Source organism: Penicillium macrosclerotiorum (genome assembly GCF_028827735.1).
Source record: "Penicillium macrosclerotiorum strain IBT 26536 chromosome Unknown utg000003l_segment0_segment0, whole genome shotgun sequence".
Lineage (NCBI taxonomy): Eukaryota > Fungi > Ascomycota > Eurotiomycetes > Eurotiales > Aspergillaceae > Penicillium > Penicillium macrosclerotiorum.
Window position 1 is genome coordinate 6,436,984 of NW_026643083.1, and position 20,633 is coordinate 6,457,616.

General features: G+C 53.5%; 10 protein-coding genes across 10 annotated transcripts; 3 read left to right on the forward strand and 7 right to left on the reverse strand.

Moving 5' to 3' along the window:
* Nucleotides 1-959: 959 nt before the first annotated feature.
* Nucleotides 960-3,898, forward strand: N7462_005222 (DENN (AEX-3) domain protein; the record flags this gene model as incomplete). Its single annotated transcript, XM_057076947.1, has 2 exons — nucleotides 960-1,340; nucleotides 1,496-3,898. 2 exons carry the CDS (start codon nucleotides 960-962, stop codon nucleotides 3,896-3,898), a joined length of 2,784 nt encoding a protein of 927 aa, XP_056936452.1.
* Nucleotides 3,899-4,778: 880 nt separating this feature from the next.
* Nucleotides 4,779-5,913, reverse strand: N7462_005223 (SDR family NAD(P)-dependent oxidoreductase; the record flags this gene model as incomplete). Its single annotated transcript, XM_057076948.1, has 4 exons — nucleotides 4,779-5,235; nucleotides 5,291-5,621; nucleotides 5,671-5,702; nucleotides 5,786-5,913. 4 exons carry the CDS (start codon nucleotides 5,911-5,913, stop codon nucleotides 4,779-4,781), a joined length of 948 nt encoding a protein of 315 aa, XP_056936453.1.
* Nucleotides 5,914-6,564: 651 nt separating this feature from the next.
* N7462_005224 (TBC domain-containing protein) lies at nucleotides 6,565-9,828 on the forward strand (the record flags this gene model as incomplete). The annotated part of the gene is made up of 1 exon (XM_057076949.1): nucleotides 6,565-9,828. One exon carries the CDS (start codon nucleotides 6,565-6,567, stop codon nucleotides 9,826-9,828), a length of 3,264 nt encoding a protein of 1,087 aa, XP_056936454.1.
* A 518-nt stretch (nucleotides 9,829-10,346) lies between these two features.
* N7462_005225 (uncharacterized protein) lies at nucleotides 10,347-11,903 on the reverse strand (the record flags this gene model as incomplete). The annotated part of the gene is made up of 1 exon (XM_057076950.1): nucleotides 10,347-11,903. One exon carries the CDS (start codon nucleotides 11,901-11,903, stop codon nucleotides 10,347-10,349), a length of 1,557 nt encoding a protein of 518 aa, XP_056936455.1.
* A 1,511-nt stretch (nucleotides 11,904-13,414) lies between these two features.
* On the reverse strand, nucleotides 13,415-15,151 carry N7462_005226 (Zn(II)2Cys6 transcription factor; the record flags this gene model as incomplete). Its single annotated transcript, XM_057076951.1, has 1 exon — nucleotides 13,415-15,151. One exon carries the CDS (start codon nucleotides 15,149-15,151, stop codon nucleotides 13,415-13,417), a length of 1,737 nt encoding a protein of 578 aa, XP_056936456.1.
* Nucleotides 15,152-15,473: 322 nt separating this feature from the next.
* N7462_005227 (uncharacterized protein) lies at nucleotides 15,474-16,436 on the reverse strand (the record flags this gene model as incomplete). Its single annotated transcript, XM_057076952.1, has 1 exon — nucleotides 15,474-16,436. The coding sequence occupies one exon, from the start codon at nucleotides 16,434-16,436 to the stop codon at nucleotides 15,474-15,476; it is 963 nt and encodes a 320-aa protein (XP_056936457.1).
* Nucleotides 16,437-16,735: 299 nt separating this feature from the next.
* On the forward strand, nucleotides 16,736-16,942 carry N7462_005228 (dolichyl-diphosphooligosaccharide--protein glycosyltransferase subunit 4; the record flags this gene model as incomplete). Its single annotated transcript, XM_057076953.1, has 1 exon — nucleotides 16,736-16,942. One exon carries the CDS (start codon nucleotides 16,736-16,738, stop codon nucleotides 16,940-16,942), a length of 207 nt encoding a protein of 68 aa, XP_056936458.1.
* Nucleotides 16,943-17,617: 675 nt separating this feature from the next.
* Nucleotides 17,618-17,845, reverse strand: N7462_005229 (uncharacterized protein; the record flags this gene model as incomplete). The annotated part of the gene is made up of 1 exon (XM_057076954.1): nucleotides 17,618-17,845. The coding sequence occupies one exon, from the start codon at nucleotides 17,843-17,845 to the stop codon at nucleotides 17,618-17,620; it is 228 nt and encodes a 75-aa protein (XP_056936459.1).
* A 156-nt stretch (nucleotides 17,846-18,001) lies between these two features.
* N7462_005230 (putative C2H2 finger domain protein) lies at nucleotides 18,002-19,567 on the reverse strand (the record flags this gene model as incomplete). Its single annotated transcript, XM_057076955.1, has 1 exon — nucleotides 18,002-19,567. One exon carries the CDS (start codon nucleotides 19,565-19,567, stop codon nucleotides 18,002-18,004), a length of 1,566 nt encoding a protein of 521 aa, XP_056936460.1.
* A 232-nt stretch (nucleotides 19,568-19,799) lies between these two features.
* On the reverse strand, nucleotides 19,800-20,219 carry N7462_005231 (uncharacterized protein; the record flags this gene model as incomplete). The annotated part of the gene is made up of 1 exon (XM_057076956.1): nucleotides 19,800-20,219. The coding sequence occupies one exon, from the start codon at nucleotides 20,217-20,219 to the stop codon at nucleotides 19,800-19,802; it is 420 nt and encodes a 139-aa protein (XP_056936461.1).
* Between the last annotated feature and the right edge of the window lie 414 nt (nucleotides 20,220-20,633).

Genomic DNA, 20,633 nt, shown 5'->3' on the forward strand with positions numbered 1-20,633 from the left:
GCGGAGGGTGTCCACGCAGGACGCAGGACGAAGTATATCCTCCGACTGGCTTTCCTGCCGAACGATGAATAACACCGGCCATGCAGTCGACCTCCGGCGTTATTGTTACGATTCCTGTTTATTTATGTTTTATTTCTATTTTATTTTTGAGCCTGCCTCGACATTTTCACCGCAAGAAGCATATATAATAAATGACCCGCTCTGGGCGCCGTGAGGTTTGTGGTTTTCAATTCGGTCCCCAACTGCCTTGTCCCCCTGCACCCAGCAAGGTTGCTCGCACCGACAGAAACGCAGAAACGCTCACCAGCGCCAGCCCCTGACTTGGGGACCGGGAGTAATTCCAATTTCCAAAATCTCCGCAACACTTCGCTCCGCCGGAATCCTCATTTAATTAACGGACCGGGCCCAAGTGGGGACGCCTAGTCCGGCTCGCGCGGTTCAAGTGGTTCGTCGAGTCCCGAACGAACCCCCTTTGGCCTTAGCTTCGGTCCAGCTACTTTGCCTCCTATTCCGTCTTCCTGGCTTGTCCCCTCCCCCTAATCTCGTCTCTCGAAGTCTCGCCAATCCTTGAACCCTTCTCTTTCTCTCCTTCCCATTCAATCGCCAATTTCCTAGATTGTAGAGCGTGGCCTGTGTGGACAAACCTGTCCATCCACTCGATCATTGCTCGCAATCTTCATATGGCCCCGGGTGCCTCTCATCGAGTTTGAGTCAAGATATTGGAGTCTCACCCGGCGTCGCTCTCTCAACCTCCTCAGAACTAACCCGCTACTCACTCAATTGTCCCTCTCTTGTGCCTCCCAGCCTCGTTCGTTATACGCCCACGCCCGATCCTTGAGTTGTCCAAACAAGCCCTCACCGTCTCTTGTGAAGGGTCCACATTCCTCGACCTGATTCCGAGGTATATACTTCCCGACGATATATCAACCACACCAACCCACCCAACCACATCCGACACAATGGGACCGTCTCTGCGAGACCACGGCTCCTTTGTCCGGCCATCCACCCGGGATCGGCCCGCGACTCGCGGCGAAGGGGAAAATTCGCTGGTCGTCCCTAGCCGCACGTCGTCGCTTCACTCCCGGATCACCCAGCCCATCCCGTCCACACTCAACATCAAGCCCGCGCAACGGACCCCGAAAACACTCACGCATGCATACATGGTCTGTGGTGTTGGCCGCGAGCCCTCCCAGTGGGTGAAGGCTCCGACGCCCGAGCAGGGCAAGATTGGTCATATGAAAGGTGCCGTGGGTCAATTTTGGCTCCCCGAGATCCTGGGTAGCAGCCCCCGCCTAGAACAGGATAATGAAATTGCACGAGCTCTGCACTCGGCCATGAGAGTAAGTCCATCAATCTGCATTGCCGGGGGAACTCCATCCCAAAGCGTGTTACGTCTTTCAACGACGATGGAGTACGACAATCCTGTGGAAAAAGACGAAACAAAAAGAAACGAATGATATCGCAAGAGCGGGTAGACTAATTCTTTCTTCGACAGGCTTGTTTCCCTCATGATGTTGAGATTTGCACTGGCAAGAGCCAGCCCCACTGCGCCCATCATGCATTTGTCCTTCAGCAGGACTCATCTCACACTCTGTACGGTATCGCGCTGCGCGTTTGGTCCCGTGCCGACGAGAAGCGCGCCGAGACCATCCGCGAGCTGCGCAAGAAAACCGAGCCCGACTTTTACGACAACCCTGATGAGACATATTGGATCCCCTACTGCCTGAGTTTCCTGTCCCGATATCCCCTGTATGATTTGCTGGGTGATTACCTCCGCGGGATGTGGATTCATTGGAACAAGGCGACCAACCTCTTCCACGCTGAGGAGGTCTCCCGTATCCTCAGCTTCCCGGCTCCTCGCCTGAACGACCTGGTCCGCATTGACATGAAAGACTATGCTCTTTGCTACCAATTCCCCTCGTCTCCGACCGGCTTCCAAAACTTCTCCATGTGGCCCCTTTTCAACTGTTTGTCTATTCCGAACATCGTTGGCGTGATCGAGGCTGCCGTTTCGCCGACCCGTCGTATTATCTTTGTCTCCCACTACCCGGCCATGCTGACCGTGGCCGCCGAGACCATCCGTTACTGCGTGCGTGTCTATGAGTGGAGTGGTCTTTATGTGCCTGTTGTGCACGCCCGCCATGTCAAGGAGCTGGTCCAGGAGCCGGGCCCTTACATTCTGGGTATCACTGCCGAATGTCGCACGCTATTCAATGCCCCCTCCGACGCGTTGGTCGTTGACCTGGACCGCAACTTCGTGTTGACCTCGAGCCCACCCAATGTCCTCAACCAGGGCCAGCGTACCAAGTTTATTAACCGTCTGACCCAGGCCCTCAATGGCGATGTCTCGCCCTCCGGTGTCCCAACTCACCTTCGCTCCGCCTACGCTGGCGGCAAGCTGATCCCTGCCGGTCAGATTATCGTCATGCGTGGTGAGGTTGAGAGCGTTCAGGATCCCAACTGGTGGAACCAGGATGCTGTTATGGGCGTGATGGATCACGTCTGTGAGAAGCTCGGCCGCAACACCGGCATGAAGGCCATCTTTGGTGGATCCGTCAAGAAGCCCCTGATGACCAAGGTCTCGATGCGTCATCTCAACGAGATTGTTCGCGAGCGTAACCAATACTCTCGCGATGCTATGGAGGCCTGGCAGGATTTCATCAACCTCAAGGGCCGCATGGATACCGAGCTCAGCAAGGTTACCAAGCGCAACAACTTCCTTGTCGAGGAGCTCGAGACCTGGAAGCAGCAATTTCTCAAGTTCCAGGCCTTTGCTGAACAACTCACCAAGGAGACCTCGGAGCTCAAGGTTAAGATCGAGAACCACAAGCGCGAGAACCGTCGCCTTACCGGTCTTATCGACCAGCAGAAGGACGACGTTGCCCGTCTTACCCTGCGCCTGTCCGGCACTGAGAAGCAGCGTGACGACGCTCTGGAGGCTCTGGTTCTTCAGCAGGAGATTGCCGAAGAGCTTGAGCGTGAGCGCAAGCGTAATCAGAAGGAGATCTCTGCCCTTACTCACACTAACACGACGCTGTCTCGCCAGCGCGATGATGCCCAGCGCGTAGTCTTGCACCTTCGCAGCCTGATCAACGGCCAGAGCCACCACATGGAGCACATTGTCCGCTCTATTGGCAGCAGCTCTGAGATTACTGAGATTGTCGAGCAGGGTTACGAAGACGCCCCCGAAGAGTCGACGAATGGAGAGGAGCGCTTGGAGCCTGTGAAGGAAACGAAGGCCTGGAGCAAGGAGAGCACCAGCAACGGTCACAAGTCAACTGCGGTAAATGATATGAGCCCCGAGCTAGAACAGCACCTGCTGAACCTCGGCAAGGATCACAAGACCCTTGCGCGTTTGAGCATCACCGATGTCGCGGACCGTTACCTCCGCGACAAGACGGATGCCATCGCCGACATTATTCGCAGCATTAGTGAACAGTGCGCCGCCGCCGTCGAGGGCCTCCACCTGGCCCAAGATGCCGAGCATGAGGAGGCTGAGGCCAACTCGAAGTCGGTCGCCCACCAAAATGGCGACCGTCTTGGCTCGGACTATGAGGGCCAGGAGGAGGGCCGTACGACCCGTGCCACTAGCGAAATGAGCGACGTCGACAACAATTCGCTTCATCCCGATAACCGCCACTCGAGCATTCCGCCTACCCCCGACCTTGTGCACAACCGATCCAGTACTTCCATGTCCATGGTGAGCAGCTCGACTTTCCCTGAGCGGTCAAGCCAGCAGTACGGACCTGGTGACATTCCAACCCGCATCGTGGAGGACGATGATGAGCACGCCCATGAGACTGAGGGTATGGATGATCAGGCTACCGAGACTGGTACTCTGTCTAAGCAGGCTAGCGAAGATCTCATGCGGCCTCAGACCGCACGGGTGATCTCGTAATTTCTTTTGTTCACCCTTCGACCAGCCTGAGGACGATTTGCAACGTTTGACCTGAGATGATCTTGTTTTATCAATTTTCTGGCATCTTCTTGCTTATATTGGCGTGGTAGCTTTTGCTCTCCTTTTCTTGACATCCTCCTTCTCTCCTCCCCCTTATCTTCATCTGACTGGTGCCGTGGACCCAACACGCAAAACACCCGTTCTGGTTGTCCGGCGTAGTCGTTTCTCTACTTTGCTTTCGCTTCGTCGTGTCGATTTTTGATACTCCCTTATATCCATCCGGCTTTTATCCGTCTTCCTTGTCCATCGGTTAACAACCTTTTGTTCCCCTTGGCGGTTTATTATTTTTTTTCCCTTCCTATGCACCTTTCGCCCTGGAGATATTGTTATTATCTATTTGTCTACCCGTGCCTTCTGAGTTGGAACGGCTTGCCTCCTGTTTTACTGCTTTTCGCTCCTTATCTTGCGCCTGAGGCCTTGACCGCCGCTGCTTTGATAGATCTCAGCGTGAGAGAGTACTCGACTCTGCACCGACCACCTGCAACCAAACGAAATTGCAGTTGCAATCTTTCCTTGCTGTCTATTCTGTCTGAAGATTTTCCTTTATCTTCCCTTTTCTCTTTTGTGTCTGCAGTGATCGAACGGGACTCGATCACTATATGGGAAGATCCATCCCACTCTGCTGTATTTAAAAATGGATTCTGTTAATTGGTTCTATACGTTCTTGATCTCTTCGTAAAAAGTCATGGTTTCGGTCTTTAGGAATAATTGTAGGGATAACTGCTTCGTCAAAGATATTGTGAGTATGGACTTGATTGATCCGTGCACCCGAAAGTGCAGATTTGAACTATGTACACTACAATGCAGGAAGGCAATAGGACTATGCCAACTTGCCAGGAACCACCGGGTGCCCCGCACTCAAACCCCCACAGACAGCCCATGCCTGACCGTTGACGTAGCTGCTCTCATCGCTGCCCAGGAACAATGCCACACGTGCAACCTCATCAGCAACAGCGCCACGTTGCAGGGGGTTCAGCTGACCAATCTTGCGCTGAGTGCCACGTTTCCGAGCATGATCAAAGACGGCTTGTGTCATGCCGGTCTCGATCAGGCCAGGGCAAATGGCATTGATACGGATACCAGTACCAGCCAGCTGGTACGAGCAGGTCTGGGCAATAGAAACCACGGCAGCCTTGGAGGCAGAGTAGTCAGTTGAGCCTGCATTGGACCGAAGGCCAGCTACCGAGGCGGTACAGATGATTGAACCGCTTGAGTACGGCTTTGCTTCCGAGGTTACTTTCATAGCCGGGGCAGCGTGCTTGGCGGCCAGGAAAACACTACAAACAGGAACTATTGAGCATCAATTCTCAGCTGGAAGGGACCAAAACTCACCCTAAAGCATTTGTCTTCATTGTGTTCATGAAGCCATCGCCATCGATTTCAGTGAAGATTTTCGGCTGTCCAACAATGCCAGCATTGGCAAAGAAAATGTCCAGTCGGCCATACTTTGCCATGACATCGTCGATGACCGCTACCACCGACTTCTCATCGCCTGCATCAAATTGGCGCACGTGGACATCTACCCCTGGGTATAGAGACTCTATCTCACGTTTGTGAGTGGCAAGGTGACTATCATTGTAGTCGCAGATGTACACTGCCTTGGCACCGTTGTTTGCGAATTGGTGTGCACTGGCACGTCCGATTCCATTAGGAGAATTGGCTCCTATAGCATCATAAGTATCATCACCATAAATAATGTCCGGGATCATTACCAGTCACAATGACAACCTTGTCCTTTGCCCGGCTATCGATCTATTAGTGTCTAACCTCGGCATTGGGTCTTTATTCTAGATTGTCACAATGGCAAATGGTTGAAGTTCAACTTACGGGCCAGCAGAATCTCCAGCAATATGGCGAATCTTGGGGATATCTTCAAACGTGCCCTCGTCAGGAATGCCCTCAACTAGCTGCTTGCTGAGGGCCTGGAGGCGTTGTCGTGCAGCGGCAGATGACATTATGTGGGTGCGGTGCAGACGTAGCACAAATAAGCAATTGAAGGTTTAATATAATACTTAACACACCACGCTGGAATTTCACACTGCAGTGGATTTCCTACGCAATTTGTCGACGAGGACCCCGGCAAATAAATAGGAAGGAACTGGCCAAATCGCGCCTTCCCCACTCGGTTATGCGGAGAGCCGAGGCCCAGATGGGTCACGTTACTCCTTACTTCAATCCTTACCGCCCTACTCACGTGACCATAGAGACCTCACATATCACGTGAGATAGGTCACGTCATGTGCCGCTGCTTGTTTTGGGCGCCAAAGAGCCTCAGCTGGTCTTTGAGCGTGTATTAGCACGACTCTGAAGCTGTGTCTTTTGGCTCTGGTGGTAGTGCAGCATCTCATTAACTGTGCCTGAAGCAAAACCAGGGCCCAATCTCCCTTCATTCCGCAGGTCCACTCAAGATCGCCCAGGATCGCCAAGCAAACGCGATAGTCCAAAAAAAGGCACAGCGAAGCAAACCGAGACAACAGGGTCCCAGCAGGGATTCTCTCGATCTGACTTTCTCTGGCATTTCTCCCACCCATATTGACTCACCAAAGCATTCATGAAGTCCGCAATCACCTATCCCGACTCCTATGCCATTCACAAGTCGTTGAGTCATGTCGGAGCCCGATATTTCACCCCAACGGCGGTCCTCATCCCAGGCATCCTCCGCATCCAACAGGAGTCAGAAGGCTAGGACACTTCGTGCCAAAACTCAAAAGCGCCATTCGGGCTCGTCTCATGTCACTACGGACCTGACCTCCTTCCCTTCGCTTTCGCCACCCGACCGCTCCACTGCCCTAAACAGAGGCTTGACCAATATATTGATGACAGGTGGTGATGGTGAAGAGGAGACTGGTTATGAGAGAAGTGAAGTCAGCCGTGGGCGCAGGGCCACCCTTGCCCGACTGACAACCGGCGTGTCTCATGCCTCGGGTCGGGCAGCTCTTTTCGCCGATTCGGTCTCGACACATGATGTTCCTGGGGCCCTGCATCTGGCAGACGACGCTCATATTGAGCGAGTAATCGCAAATACAGGGCCAGTGAAGATTGTGAGACAGTTTGCGCGCGATCTTGCTCAGCGAGATGCTGAGATTTCCACGTTACGGCAACGTGCCGATGCGAGAGAGCGAGAGTTGAAGAGGATGCTTCGAGAGGTGTCGGTGTCAAATCAAGATATTGAGCGGCGTCTGTACCAACTAGAGAATTCTCCCGAAGACCGCAATTCTGACGGAGAAAGCAGCACCAATAGTGATCATGCTGGGCTCAATGGCCTCATGTCCCAGGCTATGACAGATGCCGTGGGGTCTCCGCTTGATGAGGAGCTTCGTGAGACTTCATCTGATCTCCAAGCTACCATTCGTGCTGGACAGCGGCCGGAGAGTGAGAATCGAATTGCTGCCGGATCAAGTACTGAATCGAGTAACAACCGCAAAAGACAGGGCTCGATGCGAGGATGGCAGGACTACTTCTTTGGCTCTACCAATGCCAGCCGGAAGACAAGTCGTGCGAGCAGTATTATGAGCGATATGCGAGAAATTGAAGAGGAAGACGGCGGAGACCGTGCTCGAGTGCCGAGCAACCCTTCGGTCCGACGGAAAGCTCTTGATGATCAGCTGTTCCAGCCACCAGGAGCCTCAGCAACTGAGATATTGAACCGGCGCATCGCCAGTGGCTCTGCAAATGGTGATGATTCAAGCATTCATTCCCGGAAATCTTCGCGCTCAATGGGCTCCTGGACAATCAAATTATTTGCCGGTAATTCACAGTCAAAAGACGCTAGTGATTCCGAGACCAATCGCAACAGAACACCATCCGACAATCAAGACAAGTCAGCTGCATCGACATTGTCTGGGACTGCCAGTTCCAAAGGAGGAATGTCCGCTGTGGCTGCGTTGAAAAGAATCAACAGCAATTCAAATGTTCCCGCTACGGCAGGGCGCAACTTTAGTGGCGGTGGTACAGTCAAAATTAACCCGCCAGCTACTCGAAGGCTCCCGGCAGGAAGTGTTTCACAGGGTACAGGCGCTGAAGTTACCGATCGGAGCTCAACTAATCTTGGCCCCGTTGAAATGGATGCGATCTTGCCTGTCGAATCTCGACCACCCACGCTTGCGCCAACTTACAATAATACTCAGTCGGGCGAATTTCTCACTGATAGATTTGGTTTCATCTATGACCAGCGCCGGAAGAAACGTCAGAGAGAAGCCACTGCATCAAAGGGCCATAGATCAAAGTTGAGCATTGCCGAGACTTTGGGGAACCTTCGCAGTGACTCATCAGATGTTGAGGATGACCATCAGATCAGCCCAAAGCCTCAAGAAACAGATGTCGCAACCGCAGGCTCTCCTACCGTATCTCCCGATGACCCTGAAAGTGAAGTCGTTGGATTGCGCCGTTGGCAGGACTATCTTAAGATACCATCTCGCCCGACAGAGCTTCTGTCTCATACCCCTTCAGCAGCTCCTATCATTTCACTCATGACGGCAGGTGAGAGCCGCCCACATAGTTCATCTGTCTCTGTTGATAAAGGAGGTACACTTTCGGTGGGCTCAAGCGCACAACCATTCGCATCCACCTCTACTGTAACGGCCGATCGCCCCGAGTTTGCTGGAAACAACACAGAGGAACATCCTCCTACCGCATCCACCAAGAGCAACCCTTCTGAAACCGAGCCGGTCAAGCTTCTACTGGAGCAGCTCACGGAACTTCACGATACCCTACAGCGTGACCGGACCGTGAGGTGGAATGAGTTCCTTCGCAAAGTCCGTGCAGAGCGCCGCAAGGAGGGCGAAGCCGCCGCGGCGGCGGCATCTTCAGATCGATCAGTTCCCGCCGTTGATACCCCCGAAGCCTCCCTTGCCGACGGCGAGGTCATTGGCATTGCCGGCCTGGGAAATAAAGGCAAGGTTGGCCGTGCCAAATGGCGGGAATTTCGGTCTCTTGTTCTTGGTGGCATTCCTGTTGCTCTCCGTGCCAAGGTCTGGTCGGAGTGCAGCGGTGCCTCTGCAATGCGGATTCCTGGCTACTACAAAGACCTCGTGCACGGCATTGGTGGTACCGAGCCAGACTCGTCAGTTGTGGTGCAGATCGACATGGACATTCGTCGTACACTCACCGATAATGTGTTCTTCCGCAAAGGGCCCGGTGTTAACAAACTTAGGGAAGTGCTACTTGCATATTCTCGTCGCAATGCTGAAGTTGGATATTGCCAGGGCATGAACCTTATTGCAGCGTCGCTATTGCTTATTATGCCCACAGCCGAAGATGCATTCTGGATACTGACCTCTATGATTGAAATCATTTTGCCGCAGCATTACTATGATCATGGACTCCACGCTTCTCGTGCTGATCAGATCGTATTGCGACAGTACATTTCGGAACTTCTACCAAAACTGTCGGCACATCTGGATGACCTGGGTATTGAATTAGAAGCACTCACCTTCCAGTGGTTCCTGTCTGTCTTCACCGACTGCCTCTCTGCGGAAGCATTATATCGCGTGTGGGATGTAGTCCTCTGTCTTAACGTGTCTAGCACCGCGACCAATGGCTCTGCGCAAGCAGCGACCTCCTCGGCGTCCAGCGTCAAGGATCACATCGACAGGCCTGTGTCTGTCTCCGAAGAAGTTTCGTCTGGCAGTGGAGGCGGAAGTACATTCCTCTTCCAGGTTGCCCTCGCTCTTCTTAAACTCAACGAACCGCAACTTCTCACGACCTGCTCGACCCCGGCTGCTTTGTACACGTACATCAACCATCAAATGACCAACCATGCCATTAGCATTGATGGTCTCATTCAAGCCAGTGAAGCACTGCGCAACATGGTCCGTCGAGAAGATGTGATCGTCCGCCGAGCAGCCGCTCTGCAAGAATTAAACCCATGATTTGGGCAGGTGCTGCTCAAATCGACCCTCTCCAGTTTCCTTGGATCTCTTTCGCAATAAAAGGATATCAATGGTAAACCGGCGTCGTTCCTTTCTTATTTTCTTTTCCATTTAGAACCTCGCGACGATGCCGATACGACTACGAGCATTGGGCATGGAGTTTGGCTATTTCGTTTCCAATGATACCTATTTTTTTTATCACTCTTCTCATTCACTGGCGCTTGTTTTGAATCTTTTCATTTCCACTTGGCGCGGAGTCATTCCCTTTTACACATCAGTCATGCATTAAACATACATACCCCTGACTTTACCCTGGCTTCTTGCTCTTGGATCTCAGTCCAAATAACATTTCTATCTATCTGGGTGCTCCCCATTATACCGGATAATTTCCATGCTCGTAGTTGCAAGTGTTTGGAATAGGCAAACGCAGTGACTGACTGCAACGTCACGAAATGAATAAACTTACGCGAAGGCATGCATGCTCTTTACTCCATAGTATTTCTGGTATCCAGAATTATTTATATGCCCCCGACAGAGAATCGGCTCCAGCTCCGGATCCGAGCTCCGTATACCATGAACACAATAGGGGAAACCATGATTACTGCCGAAAGACCGGCTAACAGCGTTGCCGACCAATTTATTTTCAGGGTATCGTACATCGGTCCTTCAAAAAGGGGGAAGGTGGCACTCACAAGCGACCGCATCAGAACATGAATCGAGATTGCCGATACCGTGTTGGCCAGGTATACATCTACAATATACACGACACCGCTTATGAAGATGATCTGTAGCGCCAGTCCGACGAAAAAGCAGGAGATCACTTGCACCATCCAGTGCGCATTTCCAGACCAACCGAACCAGAGCAGTGCCGGTGGAAGGATGACGGCACCGAGGATCATTGGCGGCAGTCGATGCTCAGGAGCAATTCGCGCAGATGGCAGTACATTCGGCGTCTTGGCCTTCTCTGTAGCCACCCATCGACTCTTGTACCAGGTCATGGTGAACAGGGAGGAGAGCCCAAAAGCTGTCAAGAGACCCAGCCCGACCGAGATGAATGGTAATGTGGCCGCGGGCCTGCTCCAGCCACGAGCTTGAAACGCTTTCGGGAACAGTTGGTAGGACAGATAGAGTGTGCCGTATACCAAGGTGAGGTATACAGTCATGACGATCAAAATGGGCTCCTGGAAGAACATGCGCACAGGTTTTGTGCAATACTTTTGCAGTAGCACGCCGGGATCCAGCGAGGCCAATTCAGCTTGTGCACGCAGATTGGGGTTACCAGTTTCACGACGGAGCCGGGCTGCACGCCGCATGAGAATGCGATTGTGGGAGGACTCATGCAACAAAAACAGGCATTGCACTCCAGCAGCAGCGCAGATTATGAGAGTCACCCACGCCGTCCATCGCCAACCGTATCGGTTCACAATATAGGCCCCGGCAATCGGGGCGATGACGGAGCCGAGATTCATGATCGACGCAGACAAGCCGATGGCAACTCCGCGAGTGATCGGGCCGAAGATATCGGCCAGGATGCCTGAGCCGACAGCTAATCCTCCGCTACCCAACATCCCAGCCAGGAAGCGGGACACCAAGATTGTCGCGACATTCGGTGCCAGCGCTAAGGGAATCTGGAAGATGGCACAGCCAGCCAGGGCGACGCTGAGGACGGGAGCGCTGCCCACGACTTCGGCCGTGGGCGCAAAGACAAGCGGGCCTGTGGCGAAACCACCAATGAAGAGGGCCACGCCGAGTGACATGACTTCCTGAGACACTCCATACTCGGCTGCGGTCACGTCGGCCGCCGCCCCGAAGATGCTGGATGCAAATGCAATCGCGAAGACGACGGCTAGCGGCGCGGACGACCGAAGGAGTTTCGTACGTCTGGGCCAGTTCTGCGGATTCTCGGAGTCGTTCGCTCCGTTCCAAGTAACTATCTCAAAACCCGATTCGCTCTCTCTTGGGGTGAAGTTGGATTCGTTCGGTGTGGAAATCCCATATGGGATCGCAACTAAGTTGACAGTTGTTTGGTCTAATTGCTTGGCCCCGTCTGGGGATTCTTTTGAGACCAATTCCATTGTGGGTGAAAAAGAATACTCCCTTTGCCATTTGGGAACTCGAGAGCATATAAATGGATCCTAACTTTTTTGCCGATGACCTGGCGATCGGCGAGTGACAATGTGTATCAACGAGGTCCACTGATCATCTGCGGATCCCTCCGAGCGTCCTGGAAAGCGATGCGTGGCCTGGCATGCGCATACGTGGATGTCTGGGTATTGGTATGTTTCGTGGTATGAAACCTGGATGCCGTCTTGCAGATGAATTGATGCAGGAGGTGCTCAAACGAGAAAGGCATTTCTTTCGATTGCTAGGCAGGTTTGAAAATTATAAGTAGCGGCCTTTGAAAGTTCGGCGAGATGACCGAAGTGGAACCAGGAATAGGGACCGAGACCAACTCTGATCGGCCCCGTTGATTCATGCCTGATCCGCTTTCTTGGAACAAGGCTGATGGCATTTCGACTGCTTATCTGAATGTTCTCTTGTAAGGGATAGCATCTGCCGCAGGTACAAAGAGTCACCATGGTTAGTCTCAGCGAACCAACTACATCAACCCCTTGATATTAACGCGTCGGTAAAACCCGACATGGTGAGGAGTGGGAAGAGTGAAAGGAGAAAGTACAGGAATAGAAATAGGAGTAAACATAGAAAAGGAGGTATTTTAGCTGGCCTGGTGACTCGTATAGCCGACTATCATGAACGGGTCTGTGATCAAAACGAGAGCAAAGAATTTTGTAATTCCACGCTATACTAAAGCGAAAAGGGAAAGACAGAATATCAGATAGACTTGGTAATCTATCCCAATTGCTTCACTTCAAATGTCATGGCGTTTCATGTAGGTAGGTATGAATAGTAACGCATTCCCGATGGTCCCTGCCGCTACATCACCTAAATGCGTGGAAGGGATCGATCCCACCTCCCGCGAAAGCTTGAAGGTTATTTTAATTGAGCAGAATATCAAGAACTGTTGTTTCAGTAACTGTAGCCCCTCTGTTGGATCAATTCTCGATCCGAGGAATCCGGTCTCAGGAATCGATTTCACTTGCGTTTTGGCAAATTGCTGCAACGGAGGAGAGATCAAAAGTATCCAAGGGGGCATATGCAGGTATAAATCCAGCTTGACATCCACTTCACTCTCCTTCAAGGCCTAGCTTTTCATGAACCCATAATGGCGGAGAATGTCCATGCCCGGGGCCTGAACATAGGACGGCAGCAGGTCACAACAAGGGAATTCTAAATGCAGAGGTCACGCACACGGTCCTCGATGTTACGCAGGCCGGTGGGGAAGTTGCATCGCGGTACGAGGCAGGCCCTGCATCGGAGGGAAGAGGAACTGGTAAGCAGAATGGGCCAGAAGCTGCTTACCACCGGACGCGGACCTGGGAGTCGCAGAGAGACCACTCCCTCCAACCCCAATGTCAGCGTTGGATCTGACGAATTCTGAGGAATATTGCCGGATCTTAGTGGAATACGAATTCCAGAGCATGTCATGGATCTAGAACCTTGAGAAACACAAGACCTGGCTGTTCCCTCAACTGGGCCCATCCTGGATCCAGAATCGACCATTAATATCCAGCATTGAGGTGAGATCAATGGAGTCCATGCTCGGTCGTACACCCATTTCCAGCACGTCGCGTGCCACTGCCTTGATCTGACGCATGATGGATTGTGAAATAGCCCAGGTTCGAGCCAAGGACTTGAAAACACCAATCGTCAAGACGATCCGGTCGCGGCTCGGGTCGGGCATTTGACCTGCCTTGACAGAACAAGCCGCCAATTGGACAATTGAGCTGAGTGTCAGGGCACAAATAAAGAAAGGTGTGTGTCGCTCAACGGGTAATCGAATGGCGGCCAAAGAAGACAACTCACTGGCCGCCTTGACGGCCTTCATGGCATGGGCATGGTGCGAAAATGCGGGGACACTGATTGGGCCGTGGTGGCCACAAATAACCTCTGAGGCGACGGCCGGGGATGATAGCAAATCGGACCGAGGGAAGTTGAGATAGATTGAGGCGCCGTTGACGATCATTGTAGCCTGGAACATGATTTCGTTCACTGATCCATCGGGTCGCATAAGCTCCGCTTTGGATTCTGGGAGATGATGAAACCAGCTGGCAATTCGAGCATCGATCGCTTCAACATGGTCCTGCTGGCCCTCTGTCATTTCCTGCGTGGCCACGACTCGGCCGAGAATGCGTACCGCTTCAATGCGATACGAATAAGACGAGAAGTCCCGTTCCTCATCGGCAAAGACGCGTTCGTCGAATTGGGCAATCGTCGGCGGTGGTGGTGGGGTGAGACCGTCCTGATAGATTCGTTCCTCGCAGGGAAGCGGGACCTCGGGCGTCACCAGATTCGTGCGATATATTGATTGTACCCCTAGGGCCGTCAACATGCCCTCGATGATAAACAACTCCCACCACGTGCGGCGTAGGCATTCTGCCCGGATCGGATCACCGTTGCTGGCGGTCTCGGGGTACGTCGCCTGGTTCAATCCCAGCTCAAAGGCTAGATCAACCGCCGCGGCCAGACATTCGCCTGCTTCCGCCCGCTCATTGCGCGAATGCAGAACTATGGCGAGCAGGAGAAGCGCCTGGACCTTCTCCACCGCCGGAGGTTGGTCGCGGACCGCGGCGACGACGGCGGGACGGTAGGTTTCGCTCGACGCTGCTGGGGTGAAGTGAGACGCAATGAATTTCATCACCTGCTCGAGGTACGGCGGGAGGTGGGCGGGGGAGAGTAGTCGCAGCGGGGGCAGGATGGGATGGGCGGCGTGGAAGTAGGTGTAATAGATATCGAGGAGGTAACCGTCGCCTCCGACTGAGGAGGAGGAATCTGGGGTCATGGGGCCCGTCGCGGCGCGGGCGGGCGATGGCGCCATGGCCAGCGACGGGTCATTCATATTCGTGCCCGGGGTGGGAGACCCGGAGGAGGTAATTGTCATAGCGGCCGCCGTGGGTGCATAGTGAAAGCCGGCTTGGAGATGATTCCAGTTGACGGGGATGTCGAGCATCCCCGCCACCGGCTCCATGGGGAGTAATTGGTCTGGAGTATCGGGCTCGGCGCGGCGCTTCTTCTGCGGGCCCTTGTAGCCGCGGCGCGACTTGATGTACTGACACTCGGCACCCGAGGCTGCGCAACGACGACAGACCGGGGTCTGACCATCGCACTTGAGATGCTTGTGGCGGCATAAGAGACATGCGAGGAGGGAAGGGCCGGCGGGTTTGGCGGACCCGGGGGAGATGAGCGGGGCCTGCGGTTCAGTCATGGCGGAGACAGGCGCATGGAGCTGGTGTAGGTGGCGGAGAGGGAGGTGCAATAATCTTCTAGGTCGAGAATGCTGCAAATGGGTTCGCTATGAAATTGAGACGAAGCTTGGAAAAAAAAAAAAAAAAAAAGGGGGCGAAGATTGGTGGAAGAGGTGCAGGAGGACAGTGGCAGGACTGCGGGAACACGGGACGGGGACGAGGGAAAAAAAAGGTGCCGGGCGGGGAGAGCCAGTCGGTTTGTCGGCCGCGGGAGGTCCGGTCCGTTTGGGGAGTGCCAGGCATGTTGACAACTTGACACCCTCCACCAGGTCAATCAGTGAGTCAATGGCTTTGGGACGGATTTAAATTCCAGACACTGAGAGCCAGCGAACGTGCTTTCTCTGCAGTTATCGTCAAGTCAGAGCAGTCGACATCAGTCTGTTTTGACTGCCTGGTAAGCTCTTCGAAGGTGATGGTGAACAGCGCCCCAGTGACTTGCAGGGACTCCATTGTGGGCGTTGGGTCGCTCGTGACCGTCATTTCCCCGGCGCTGCGATACCCATTCCGTGGATCGGATTTCCATTTCTCAATCAGAATTCTCGACGGTCTGATGAAAATCGTGATCACCACCTCGACTTGCAGATCTCCTTGTCGGGCTTGAGCCAGCCAAAAACACACATCCATCATCAATTGATGGCGTGTTTCCGTCTTGGCACACTCCAGAACAAGACTCGGGGGGCCCGACTTTTGTTGGACTGGGTACCAGGACTGATCTGGGCTCTTCACCTTTCGCGGGATTTCAAATCCAGCATCGACGCCCGCTCGAAGTACTTGTCGTTCATGGTGTGGAGGCCATCGGGCAACCAATTCCGCAAATCTCCCTCCAGCGGACGCGTGCTCAATGGATGGAATCATCAGGAGCCGGAGCGTGTGCGTGTCATAATCGAAGCTTTTACAAGATCCCAAGATCCCATGCTCGGAATGGAGGAAGTATGTTTCGAAGGTGCGTTGGTCAACATCGGTGAAAGTCATCATCGCATCCGCGCCTTCCTTTCCTGCCCGGGTGATCTCCTGCTCGCAAATCGCGATACAAGATCGGATTCCTTGAAAACGAGGCATCAGAACAGAGAACTCCGGAAGAGAGAGGGTGCGAGACCCGGGTGCTTCCAGTGCTGGACGACGAATAGATGTGTAGATGTGTAGAGGTGTAGAGGTGTTGAGGTGTAGTTGCGTTGTCGAGTAGTCAAGTCGGTCCTCACGGGCTCTGGACGACAAGCGCCTGGTGTGGACATCTCTCCCCGTCATGATGATCCGTGCACATTCGGCTTCCTGTTCCGCATCCTGTTGCGCTGCCTCTTGCTCTATTACTCTTTCAACCGTGGTCATTTCCCCACGCTTGTCTCGCCTGGCGCGCTTCCGCTCCCGCGGCTCCACTCCGTCGTTCCGGCCAGATCGACCATCTGCCCTGCCAGCGCCATCTCTTTCTCTCTCTCCCTCTAAGCCGCCTCGTCGCTCTCATCCCCCCAGAGTCCAGTCTCATCAATTCCACCAATTCCTCCAATTTCACGACGTCCACTCCATCCACTACGTTCATCACGTCCACCATGATTTCCGACGGCGATCTTTACCGACTGGCCATCTTCCTCGGCTCCTGTGCGATGATGATGATTGTCCTCTACCACTTCCTCGATGTGAACGCCCGCGAAGACCAGTCGCCCGCGCCCGCCGGGAAACCCACCCGAACGCCCACCGAATCCACATCCTCCGAGAGTGCAGGCACCTCGGCTCCCGCGGCCGCCAAAGCAAATTGAATGTCCCTGCCGGAGAGGAACTGGGGGCAGGAGGGGAGTGCGAAGAAGGGAAAAGGGAGAGGGAAGAGAGGATAAGTTCACCGTTGAAGGAGGGTGAATATGGATGCAGAACGGGAACATTCAGCCCGTGGCGCAGGGGCCCATGCAACCGTGGTCCCAACAGAGGAAAAGAGATATGCGACAGGAAAAGAGATATGCGACCCCAATGGATCAGGACGCAAAATGCAGTACACAAGTCATCAAGGGGTCGGGGGATCCAAATGTCAATGAGTGGATGTGAGGGGCACATGTATCATCAATACCCAATCGGCATGCCCTGGCGGGCTTTCGTTTTAATTTAGCTGGCTTCAATTTCATATTTTATGTGGTGTTTGGACAACACCATTCGTACGATCCTTTTCTACCATACTAGAGTGGATGACTCCACACAGAGACTCAATCTCAGCCAATGGCTATCAGATTTAGTGCAGGGACACAGCGGAGTTCGATTGGATTCCGACATGTGCCAAGATGGAATTGAAATTGCCAAGCAGCACATCCCAGGGGGCCACTAGTATGACAAGTTCTACCTTCATGGAGAGCGTCATGGGCTGAAATCAACAAGACATGTAGAGCATAAACAACGGGGGTATCACAAAGCTCAGGCCAGGCCCTCATATTCCCATCCAGTTCCGCCTAAACAATCATCTCCATATCGGGAGTGTATGCCTGATCCAGGTGGTGACTGGAAGCCTGTCGACCGGGGTTCGACAGGGCGAAATCATGGTGGTTGGACTCAGGGCCAATCTCTTCATTCCAACGAGTGCCCCCATCTTTCATGATACTGGCCTTCTGCTTGGAGGTCTGGACACCGTGAACCCGACTGAAAGTCTTGAGCGTGTCACGATCAGCAGGGAGTGTCATGGTCCCGGGGCGGGCGGTCCGGCTCAAAGGATTGAGCGGAGGTGGAGTAGATGAATTGTTTGCCGTTACTGATGGGACGCCATAGCCAATTAGACAACATCTCTTTTTCCTTGTTTGGGGGTGGATCATCACGACTTCACCACAAGGGTACATAAATCATAAATGCAAGTCATGAGAGGGCAAGTGGGAGGCGAGCAATTCAAGGTCCTTACCAGGTGCAGACACAACGGGGCCATCGCCAAGTGCCCAAGCCATGGGGCTAATGTGGGCCCGATAGATATGATCAATCATATCCGCGGCTGCTCGAGGAGTACTGTCTTGACAGCCCTGCCAAGCACAGACAATGTGATGTGGAATATGCACCTTGATCACGTGGGCTTTGATCGCTGCCAGGTTATGCAGTTCCGACCGACAATCGGTCCATTTGCAAGGGAAGACTTGGTATTCCGTAACAGGTCGGTCTGCTACCGGTCCCGGGGGGATCGCCACCTCAATAAGGTTGGCAGAATCCCTCTTCGGACGGCCAGGCTTCTTCTTAGGCGCCATTCTGTTGTGGGGCGATGGAGGAATGACAACCTGGGGCTGTGTAGGGCCGGCGGGAGTTGGAGTTTGTTGGGAAGCTTTGAGGCGGGAAGTCGGGGGTAAATTTGACCCGTTGGAGATGGAATTACAACTGACAGCGGGTAAGTTTACCGGCGCTGGTCTTACGTGCGTCGGCTGGACCTGAGATAAGCGGCCTTGAGGTGACCGAGACTCAGGTCGCCGGTCCTCAAATGGATCTGTCTCAGATGTATCTGCTGGAGCTTGCTTTGTTTGTGCTGGCGCAGATGATGCAAGCACGGATTCCGGTGTTGGTTCTGATATCGGGGCAGGCGGAGATAAAGGTGCGGGCACAGAGCTTGAGTGGGTCGGCGTGCGGCAAATAGGTGAGACAGACGGCACGATATGAGACAACCACGGCGGAATAGGTGAGTACGTGGTCGAGGCTGATATGGCGGTGTCGCGTGGACGGGAATGGTAGGGCGGAGGTTTGAATGGCAAAGTCCCCGATGAGGTGAGACGAGGTTTTGGAGCTGGAGTCGTAATCTCTGCAGGCGCGGTGTTAACGGGGTGCGCTTCGGGGCGCGGCAAGCTCGTTGTGGGGCCATCACGTGGTACCACCGGGTCGATCAGATCGTCCCAGCGCAAGGTTGCCAGATCTGTTGAATAGTCCACACAACCAAGATTCTTGCGCAGGATCTCCAAGTGCTGGTTCAGGAACCGCTCAGTGGGATGCCGATCGGCAATGATCAAAATATCTCGAGCAATAGTCGAAGGGTCGTAAGATATCTTGACAGCGGCGTGAGAGGGATCAAGCCGCTGGGCAAGATCGCTCCGTAAGGAGACCCAGTGGCGATGCGGAGATTTATGTACGTATTGCTCTAATTTCAATGAGCTCCGCTGTTTAGTTCTAGATTGCTTGGTCCCATCATGCAGCTTGCGCACTTTGGCAGGGGGTTGCATGGAAACAGGAGTAATTGAGTCCGCGGACGTGCCAAGGCCAACGGCCGAGGATGAAGGGCCGTTTGAACTCAGTGGGAGTTTATGGGCACTGGCTGGACCACCAACATAAAAGTCAGATCGCAATGGAGCCCCTGAACCGAGTGAAATGGAAGAGACGCTAGAGAACTGCGTTGAAGAGGGCACTGTTGCACGTGTTCCTTGATGGGCCGTAGGGGCCATATGTCCCTCGGAATCAAGGGCTGAATTGAGCGACGCATCTGGAACCGGGCTGTAAGAAATAGGTGGGGAATAGAATTTCCACGGCTGAACGTGTCGCACAGCTGATTCACCTTGGGGACGGGAAGTTTTTGGATTGTGAGGCCTTCCCAGTGGCGAAGGCAAATTTCCAGGACGTACGCTTCTAGGACGGGGGACTGTGAAATAACCGATTGGAGGACATCTGCGTGAGGGATCAGGAGCCAAGTAATTCGACGAGGTTGTTGCATTTTTCGGTATAGACAACCTTGGGGAGACTTGGGCTACCTCCCGGGAAGGTGCTTGATGAGAGGCCGAGATCTCCGAGGACAATGTGGGATTGGAGGAGGATAGGATTTGCGCTGTGGAGATTGGCACCGATGACTCCGAGGAGGAAGCCAATACAGAAACCGGCCAGGCTTGGTGTGTCGACTCTTGCCTTTGTTTCTTCAAATTCTGTGGCTGTGACAACGCTGCTGACGTAGTCTCGGAAGAATGGGTAGAATGCGCCCTTGCATACTGCTCTTGCTTTAGGCCTTCTCGGTATTGTGGTTGAAATTGTGGTTGAGGTTGCTGTTGCGGCCGAGTTGTTTGTATTGGAGGATGACAGGAATCCCATTGTTGCGGTAACTTCCATAGTGGTTGTTGATATTGCTGGTGTTGGTGTTGATTTCCCGGCGGAGGACTAGAATGCATACGAGAACGGAATAAAGTCTGGTTCATTTTGCCTGTCGAGGGCGAATAAGAAGATTGATTTCCTTGGCTGGACGGCGTAGTCTGTCCATGAGAATATCCCGATTGTCGATTGTGCAAATATGCCGCGGGGGAATTCGCGCCGCATCGGCCATTGACGGATGCATCTCCATGCCATGGCCCTGTCCGTGCCTGCCATGGCTGCCAGTCCATTCAGGTTGAGTAGATGACAAGAGACTTTGATACGAGTCAAGTTCGTTTATCTTACCGCCCATATCGCAACTGAGCTGCCTGGCTGATGGCTCCTGCCGATCACGACAGATTGAGCTTGATGGCGCAGGACGAGAAAAAAAACAAA